We start from the raw sequence: 9,282 nt of genomic DNA, 5'->3' as shown, positions 1-9,282 counted from the left end.
CCAATTGCCCGACAGCAAGATCTGTCACCAAAACCGTAGCCTAATGTAGACACAGATGGCTATGGTTTTGCTGTGGGTTTTTGATCAAATTTGCTGCCAATCTGCGCGCAGTCTGCGCTCAATTTGCTTACTGGGACCTTAATTTTGACCTCAGCTTCAACAATAAAGCTTTCTGCTTCGATTATTAAGTATTAAATCAGTAAAATTAAATCAAATTTATTGCATTTTTCAGTACTTATTGTGTAGTATTTTGTACCATTAAAAATGATTTTGTACCTTGTTTTATTTATAAAAAATTGTGGTTCTGCTGACTTATTTTTAAGCTAACAGAGTAAATATCATTGAAAAAACGGCAAATTGCAATAGATTTTATCGTTTCTGAATTTGTACTAATTTGTACCACTGAGAAAAGTTTGCAAATATTTTTGTATACCCCTTAAAACAACCTCACATTTAACCAACCTCAAAAATAAAATTTCTTTCTTTCGATTATTAAGAATTAAATCGATAGAATCAAATTATATTTGTTGCGTTTTTTATTACTCATTGTGTACTAGTTTGTACCATAAAAAATAATTTTGTATCTCGTACTATTTAAAAAAATATTGTGGTCCTGCTAACTTAATATAAAGAGAACAAAACTGGTAAAAAACGACAAGAAATGATAGATTTTATCGTTTTTGAATTTGTACTAATTTGTACCATCAAGAAAAAATGAAAAATCGTAATCCTGCTATCTTTATAATATATTAAGTTTAGACAAGGGAGAGGTTGTTTAAAGGGGAAAATATAAAATTTTCGATTTATTTCGAATGGTACAAATTAGTACAAATCCAGTATTAATTGTGTATACCATGGTTTATTTATTTTTTTATTTTTTATTTTTTTGGTTCTGCTAGCTTGATATCAAGTTAGCAGCGCTACCATTTTTTTTAAAACAGCACGTGGTACAAATTTTTTTTGTGGTACAAAATAGTACAAAATGAGTACTAAAAAATGTGATAGGTCCCATTCGATTCTTGAGGCTGGTCAAGTTTGGAGTAGTTTTAAGAGATAAGCAGAAATATTTTGATACTTTTTTTGGTGGTACAAATTAGTACAAATTCAGAAACAATAAAATCTATCGTTTTCTGTCGATTTTTACCAGTTTTCATTTTGTTCTCTTTATACTAAGTCAGTAGGACCTCAATATTTTTTTTAAATAAAACGAGGTACAAAATCATTTTTGATAATATAAAATACTACACGATTAATGTAATTTTGTACCATTAAAAACAATTTTGTATTCCACATCCTTTAAGAGAAATCGTGGTCCTACTGACTTAATATAATATTTCAACATGTCATATTTATATGCTCTGTATATGTTATGTATGCTTTTTTATGCTCTATATATGTTTTATACCTATGCTATATATATTCTATATATACTATGATTAATATACTTTATAACTTGTTATGCCGTATTATATACGACATACTATTTCTTCGGAGATATTTTCTTATCTATACGCGTTTGTTGTTGACAAAACGACAAATTAAATTCCGACAAATTAAAGACAACAAATTAAATTAAGCTCGAACCAAAATATTTCGATTTCCCTCTAAATTATTAAGCCGAGATTCGGTTCCGAGTGTTTTGAGATTCCGCTAAACCATTAAACCGAAATTCGAGCCAATGTGTTTTGAGACTCCGCTAAATTACTAAGCCGAGATTTGAAACGAAGTGTTTTGAGTTTTCGCTAATTTATTAAGTCGAGTTAGTTAAGTCTGGGATTATTTTTTAAAGTTGCTTGAAGAAATTCTCGCGTTTGCAAAAGTGTGTTATCGAAAATGACATGAAGTCTATGTATTTCGCTTCGCATCATCTCTTGGATGGCAACGTGCCTTAAGATCACTCTATTCCCTCAGCAGCACCAAAATTTTGAAAATAATTTGCCAATATCCCAAAGTCGCGCCCATAATGTTATAGCGAATTCGGTTGCTTGCACTAGTGTGCACTGAGTGCGCACTAAGGCTTGTTCATAGTATGTTATTATATTTAAAAATTGTCTTAAATAATTCTCAAATAAATTCTCAAATATTTTTAACCATAATATGATATGTATAACATCCGTACGAATCATTTTATTAGTTAAAATGTTTTTAAATATGTATTTAAGACACGATCTTAAATATAAGAATGTACTGTAAACAAGTCTTAATGCGCACTCAATGCGCACTAGTGCAAGCTACCGAATTCGCTATTAGATCCATCGTAACACTATATACGGATTCTCGCGCATGCGCAATGCCTATTCTGCGAAAGTTAGTCATGTTAGGTTATGTCATATAGTGATATCATATAGAGCACATTTTAGGGTAATTTTTCACAGATTTTTAAAGAAATTTTCGCGGTTGTAGATGTTAAATTTCGAGAAAGACATCAAGTATGCTAATTTCGCTTTGCATCGTCTCCTGGATGACAATATGTGCTTGTGTCACTCTATATCATCCGTAGCACACTCAGAATCTTGAAAATAATTTGCCAATATCTCAATATCGCACCTATACCGTTAGATCCATCATTGTATTATATTCGGATTCTCACGCATGCGTAGTGTTACCTATTTGCGGATGGGCCGAAAGTCGGTCATGTTAGTGCAGGTTAGATCATATGATAGCATGTAGAGCACATTCTAGCTTAATTTTTCACAGTTTTTTAAAGTAATTTTCGCGATTGCGAAAGTTTAATTTCGAGAATGACATGTGTATTTCGCTTTTCATCGTCTGCTGGATGACAATGTGTGTTAGTGTCTCTCTACTCCCTCAGTAACACGTCCAGAATTTTGAAAATATTTTTCCAATATCTCAAAATCGCGTTTATAATATTAGATCGAATGTCGGACTTAGTGTCGAATGTCGGATTCTTGCTTATGGGTCGAAAGTCGGTCATGTTACTGCAGGTGATTATGTCATATAATGTTAGGATCTAAAGTACATCCTGGTATAATATTTTACAGTTTTTTGAAGTAATTTTCGCGTTTGCATAGATGTATTTTCGAAAATGATGTGAAGTTTGATTATTTTACTCTGCATCATCTCTCAGATCACAATGTGAGTCAATGTGACTCTATTCCTTCAGTAATACGCTCAGTATCCTGAAAATAATTTTTCAATATCCCAAAGTCGCGTTCACAACGTTAGATCCACTATGGCGTTCGCTTTGAGCGCTTATGCGCTGTAAGCGTCATTCTTCCCGCATGTAATGAGCGTTAAAGATAGAATGACGCTTATAGCGCGTAAGCGCCCAAAGCGAACGCAGCCTATATTTCACTATATCTTACCAAATTTTCTCGCTAAATTAAGCCGAGATTCGAACCAGTGTGTTTGGAGTCTCAGCTAAACTATTGAGCCGAGATTCGAACCGAGCTGTTTGGTCTTCGGTATTATTTGTATTATTATATATTACTAATTCCAATAAGATGAATTGTGGAGCAGATAGTGCCCTTTGAATCATTTTGATATCTTTAGTGGTTGCCAAGAAATGCCCGAAAAATGCAATTGATAGTAAAATGGCTATTAGCGACGTCGAAAAGTATGCACGCTTCCACGGCTTATTTAACGAACCGTTATTAATAGTATTATTATAGTATTAGTATTATTAGTATCATTATAAACTCTGAATTCCAACAGGATAAATTGTGAAGAACATTGTTTTCTTTGAATCACATCGATATCTTTTGTGGCTGCCAAGAAATAAGCAAGAAATATGAGCGGCATGTTTAAACTTGTATATTTATTTATTGTTTCATATTGTCCAGTTTCCAAATCGTTTTTCCTTACAAAATTACATAGAACGCAGTCCGAGAAAGACGAGACTGATGAGAGATAATCTTAGCAAGAGAGATAAGCTTTGCAATAAGTTCACCGTTAGCTTGATTCGTGCTTACATCGCGCGGTTCACTCATCAGTGGTGAGACAAGAAAAGAGCGATTGGACGTCTGTCCTTTTTTAACTTACTATCATTGTACGGAAGTACAACGGGCATGAACCAGGCACATTTTATCGTTACCACCACGAAAATGCGCCTAACGAATGTAGTAAATGCGCACTTTGTTAGATGGCGTCTTGAAAATGCGCCTAGCATTGGCCATTAAATCAAGCTAGTGGTCGCTCTCAGGCTTCTCTCTGGTAAGAGCAAATTCGGTTCGAATTAACGCGATGTCAGTGTAAATCTTACCAAAAGCCTACAATTTCTCGAAGCATTCGAATACGAATCAAATATTCAAATCATTTTGTTTGTACAGTTGTACATTGTGGACACGACGTAATAATATTAAAAGACGTCGCATTTGATTTTTCAAAGATTAGGTGGATTGTGTGATTGGTTGGCTAGCGTTGCGCTGAGCGTATCGGTATGCTTCGAGAAACTTAATCGCGGTAATGTTCAGCTCGGTACGGAATGGCCGCGGTGCAATTGCGTGGGTTCGTGGGATCGTTTCGTTTTCGCATGGTTCAGCTTGTCGAAGCAAGCGTACTGAATATCGTTCCCGAGAGTGTCGAATGTAAGTGTCGCGCATTGACAGAATATCGTGAATAATCACGGGACGGATTGTGCCGATAGGACTGCGCGAGAGGAGCTTCGTCTTTTCTAATGGTTCGCCTTGTAGTCGAAGGAAAGTGATGAGTGCCAGCAGGAGATTCTAGCAAATGTGATCCACGAATCTTAGGTCTATTTGTTTTCGAAGAATTTCTGCTCTGATGCACGTCAGAGCGGAACAAATAAACTTTCTTTCACTTTAACTTATTGCACCGGTATGCACTAGTTCAGAAGTTCTTCGGGAACGAACAGATCTCTTATCTGCCGAAACATGTTTTTCGTTCGGAAATTCACTAATCCACCTAGGTTGCATTTCAAAACGTCCTTTTTGAGGAAATTTTATTCGATGCTTTATAGTATATGTAACGTGAACTGTAGATATTGAGTAAAATGTTCCTCAAAAAGGATGTTTTGGAATGTACCTTAGAATATAAGAGAAAGGGCGCATTGCTCTGGCGCCAAGGATTGCGATAAAGACGATGTATAAGTGATAGGAAGAGTTGTACTTTGTAAGTTGAAGATTACTCTTATATCGATAATCAACATACGTACTTATGACAAAATATTCATATTTGATAGAAAGATGAAAAATGAGGGAAGTTTGTCAAATAATTTTTTCTGTTCGTCTTTACCATCACTTACCGACTGAAAAGCTTACGAGTTTCACCATCGTGTGGCTCTATAGGAACTACTTGCGTGGTCGTTTGCGTCATGTTAGGTTTGTTTCTTACACGCCGAATGGATTGAGATTTTTTTCTTCGAGATAGAAGCTTTAGAGAGTGTGAAGTGCCGGGAATAATACTTTAGATTAATAAATAAATCGTTGAAATAAAAGTGCCAAAAAATTATTCGCAATGTCGGATACATCAGAGTGTCATTCGTCCGATGAAGAGGTAAAGTATCACGAATTATGTTTACATTCGTTCATGCATCATGCGTATCCTAACCTATTTCAACCTCTTTTTAATCACGTGGCTAGCTGCAAGCGATTTTTGCAAAGAGATTACTGAAGCCAGGTCTTAATGTCGCGATTGAAACAAAGCAATTCAAGAATCGTGTCGTAAGTAGTCAACTTTTTCGTTACAGATAATCACGATAATGTTTACTTTAATTTAACCTAATCTAACTTCCTCCTTAAATAACTCGCAGAATCTCATGAAGCAAAAGTTGGACGAAATCAAGCTGGACTTGCCATGGATTGAGAGGTTAGATATGGTGAATGCACCAGCACCATTGGCACCTGAGTTAGCGCTGCAGATGCAGGAGCAAGAAGTGAGACACTCTAAGCAGTTGAAAGGAAACAAAAAGCTACCGCAGTATGAGCCATCAGAAGATCCTATTTTAAATGATTTTCGCAGGGAAACTATGTTTCATCGTCAAGCTCAAGGTGCCGTTATGGATGGCATTGCTAGATTAAAGAAACTCAGAGTGCCAACACTTAGGCCAGATGACTATTTCGCAGAGATGGCCAAAACTGATCAGCACATGCAAAAAGTGAGGGATAATCTGATGAAGAAACAAGTTATTGCTCAGAGATCGGAGAGAGTCAGGCAACTGAGACAACAGAGGAAGATAGGCAAGCAAATGCAAGTTGAGGCAACATTGAAGAAACAAGCAGAGAAGAAAAAAATGCTTGAAGAGGTCAAAAAGTATCGTAAGGGTATACGACACGATCTTGATTTTCTCGAGGAAAAGAAGAATGTACAACATAAACAGCAGAATCGCAAGATAAATCCAAAGGTGCAATTAAAAGCAAAAATGAAGAATGATAAATATGGCTTTGGTGGTAAAAAACGCGGCAACAAGCGAAACACAAAGAGTAGCTCTGCCGACGTTTCCGAGTACAGACGGCCTCAGAAACCTGGGAAACGAGGAACGAAGGGCAAAGGAAATCAGAGGTTAGGAAAGAGTCGTAGGATGCAAATGAAAGCTAAGAAGAAATAATGAAAGGTTTCCTTTTTTAATTACAATAATCTCAATTTTCCTAGACCTTTTTGCATATAACGAAAATCAGAACAACAACGTAATTAAAGCCTCGCGCTTAATAAAATGTTGCTCAATAAAATATGTGCTTAATAAAATATTTCTCGTCTTACCTATTTTCCGAAAGATCCGACAAAGCTTCGCAATACCGCTAAAACGCGCATCAATTGTTTTTCTCGTGAGAAAACGCAAATTTTCGTCGCGATACGCAGACACATTCGGAGAATTATATTAAACGCGCGGTGCGAATTTGCATATCGTGCTCGTTGCAATTTTTGTCTCGCGGCGACCGCGATAATTAATGGACATCGCATATTTTACACTAATGCGTGTACACGTAATAATTCTGCTAGGACTGAATATTTCGATAATAACACCAATCGATGATACATACATTGCGTATTAATGTTACGTATTAATGTTACAATTACGTGTTATGAGCGTGTGAATCGAGATCGTCTCCCGTGAATTAAAATTCGACTTTCCACGGTCGTTCGTATTATCGTGCGCGCAACAGTGATTCTGTTTTGTGAAAATCCGCGTAAAAAGAATCACTCCTAAACATCCACATAAAACGATAGCGGGGGACGGGAAGGGGCGCGCCTCTCTCTCAGCGACGAAATTCGCGCAGCATCAGAATTCGATCACCTAACACATGTTCCGCATTAGACAATCCGTTGTATGTACACGGTGCTACACGCATAGGATGCCGATTATATCGTCTATTACACCGCGTCGTCCCGTGAATCGCGCGCACCGATGCATACGTATGCGAGCGCGACGCTCATCTCCCCGTGCCGGGCGGTCCGGCTATCCGTCGGCGGTTGATCCATCGATGGATATATCCCGATACCGATAATGATCCGGACCTGTCGTCGTTCCTCGTAGACCGGCGGGTATCGTTCGGCGGACGTGCCGTGGCTGGCGCAGATTGAAAATTCGAGGCAGCGCGGGGCGCCGTACGTGCAGCTACACAAGCGCACATATAAGGTGAGCCGAGAAAGAGAGAGAGAGAGAGAGAGAGAGAGAGAGAGAGAGAGTGAAACACGAGATACGATAAAAAAGGAAAATGACGCCTTATCATTCTCCGCTGTGATGTATCCGTGTCTAATTAAGAAGTCAAGGGCGATCGGTACAGACGTAGTCTTGAAGTGTGGGGAGAGTATCCTCTCTAAGCATTCACTAACGGGTAGTAACTCGAAGGTTTCTACTTCTCCGTCGCTATTACTCGGTATGAAATCCGGTGGCAGTTCAAGATCATATACGAATTCCGTATTAGGAAACAGACCCCTCTCACTCTCGAAAAAGAACGACACGCAACCGGCGCTCTTGAGCTTAGCAATAAGATTATTCGGAATTCTAGCTTCTTTGAATGCCTCTTTTATCGCGGTTTCGTTTATGCCATAACCAACAGTCAATCCGCCGCTCACCACGCTGTCCCAGTATGCCGGCCACGTTTGTTTGTTAGGACTACGCTTTTGTAACCATATTGACAAACCTTTGACAGGATCCATTACATAACCATTTATATTCACTCCGTATTTCCGAATGCCGAATAAGCCTGTCATTTTTAAAACAGTATAATTGATATTCAATTGCATAGCATGAATATTGTAGCAAACAACAAATTTTTGTACATACATGTGGCTGAGCGATCCATCTTAAGCAGTGGGATGGTATTAAACTGAGCTTGAACTTCATGACATTCCTCCCTCCAGCCACGTAGTGTTATGAATTTTCCACCTGCTTTCCATTCTCTCAACACTTCATCGACACGTGCACTTCTCTCTGCATAATCTCGAAAGGCTGGGTTTAGTTGCACGTATTCTGGTTGCACTTGGAATACCTTGAAAATTGATGATACATCATAAACATAGGTGTATAAGTATAGAAGTTTATTTCAAGAACTACTGAATTAGATTAATAAGAGGATAAGTGGAACAAGTATACTTTCTTTCATTCTAACTTATTGCACTAGTTCAGAAGTTTTTTGAAAACAATCCTCAGATTAACAAATTTGGGAAACTCTCCTCAAAGTTCAGATTGTATTTTCTTAAATAATAGTCAAACAGACTCAGTTTGTTTATATGGAAGAAGAAGAAAACATTGTTGCTGTTATACGCAGCGTTATACAGGGTGTCCCGAAGTCCCATGATGACCCTTGGTGAGAACGTAGAACGGATTGAGGTGAGCAAGAAAGTCCTGTGCCGTTTTGCGATATTCGCAATAGTTTTTGAGAAATTAATTATTTTGTCTCAACAAATCAGCGTACAGAAAGCGGCAGCGGAAAGAAAGATGCCTTCGGCCGACGTGCGACCGTGACACTCGCGAATCGTATCTCGCCGCATCCCTCCGCCCATAGCTACGAGACATAGACTCGCTATGTCTCGTAGCTATGGGCGGAGGGATGCGGCGAGATACGATTCGCGAGTGTCACGGTCGCACGTCGGCCGAAGGCATCTTTCTTTCCGCTGCCGCTTTCTGTACGCTGATTTGTTGAGACAAAATAATTAATTTCTCAAAAACTATTGCGAATATCGCAAAACGGCACAGGACTTTCTTGCTCACCTCAATCCGTTCTACGTTCTCACCAAGGGTCATCATGGGACTTCGGGACACCCTGTATGTAACATACATGTAATGTTGATCTCAGGTGAAGCATGATGCATCGCATATATATATATATATATATATATATATATATATATATATATATA

General features: G+C 38.0%; 3 protein-coding genes across 4 annotated transcripts in view; 2 read left to right on the top strand and 1 right to left on the bottom strand.

The window, feature by feature from the left end:
* Positions 1-9,282, top strand: part of LOC116843637 — a 15,755-nt gene that overhangs the window by 1,639 nt on the left and 4,834 nt on the right. The window lies entirely within an intron of this gene.
* On the top strand, positions 4,186-6,665 carry LOC116843635 (probable rRNA-processing protein EBP2 homolog). Its single transcript, XM_032814193.1, has 3 exons — positions 4,186-5,475; positions 5,562-5,642; positions 5,732-6,665. Exons 1-3 carry the CDS (start codon positions 5,437-5,439, stop codon positions 6,524-6,526), a joined length of 915 nt encoding a protein of 304 aa, XP_032670084.1. The 5' UTR covers positions 4,186-5,436; the 3' UTR covers positions 6,527-6,665.
* LOC116843631 (uncharacterized protein YJR142W-like) overlaps positions 6,524-9,282 on the bottom strand; it is a 78,553-nt gene continuing 75,794 nt past the window's right edge. The window contains exons 1-3 of one of the 2 annotated variants that reach the window (XM_032814179.1): positions 8,520-8,781; positions 8,207-8,411; positions 6,524-8,126 (exon numbers count right to left, since the gene is read on the bottom strand). In XM_032814179.1, the coding sequence (XP_032670070.1) occupies positions 7,291-8,126; positions 8,207-8,411; positions 8,520-8,525 (1,047 nt within the window). In that variant the 5' untranslated portion in view covers positions 8,526-8,781 and the 3' untranslated portion in view covers positions 6,524-7,290. Of the gene's footprint in view, positions 8,127-8,206; positions 8,412-8,519; positions 8,782-9,282 lie in introns of those variants that run through there. The other variant, XM_032814178.1, reaches the window with a different exon arrangement.

The sequence above is a fragment of the Odontomachus brunneus genome, unplaced genomic scaffold, assembly GCF_010583005.1.
Source record: "Odontomachus brunneus isolate Ranch 3 - 2012 unplaced genomic scaffold, Obru_v1 Obru_scaffold_034, whole genome shotgun sequence".
Lineage (NCBI taxonomy): Eukaryota > Metazoa > Arthropoda > Insecta > Hymenoptera > Formicidae > Odontomachus > Odontomachus brunneus.
Note: the sequence above shows the minus strand (reverse complement) of the source record. Positions and strands in the feature narration are given on the sequence as shown.

What these genes read in the sequence shown, in the direction of transcription:
- LOC116843635 (XM_032814193.1), top strand. Translation starts at nt 5,437, where the DNA reads ATGTCGGATACATCAGAGTGTCATTCGTCCGATGAAGAG. An exon ending in GTCATTCGTCCGATGAAGAG is followed by an intron (nt 5,476 to 5,561) that starts GTAAAGTATCAC and finishes TCACGTGGCTAG; the next exon opens with CTGCAAGCGATTTTTGCAAA. An exon ending in AGCAATTCAAGAATCGTGTC is followed by an intron (nt 5,643 to 5,731) that starts GTAAGTAGTCAA and finishes AATAACTCGCAG; the next exon opens with AATCTCATGAAGCAAAAGTT.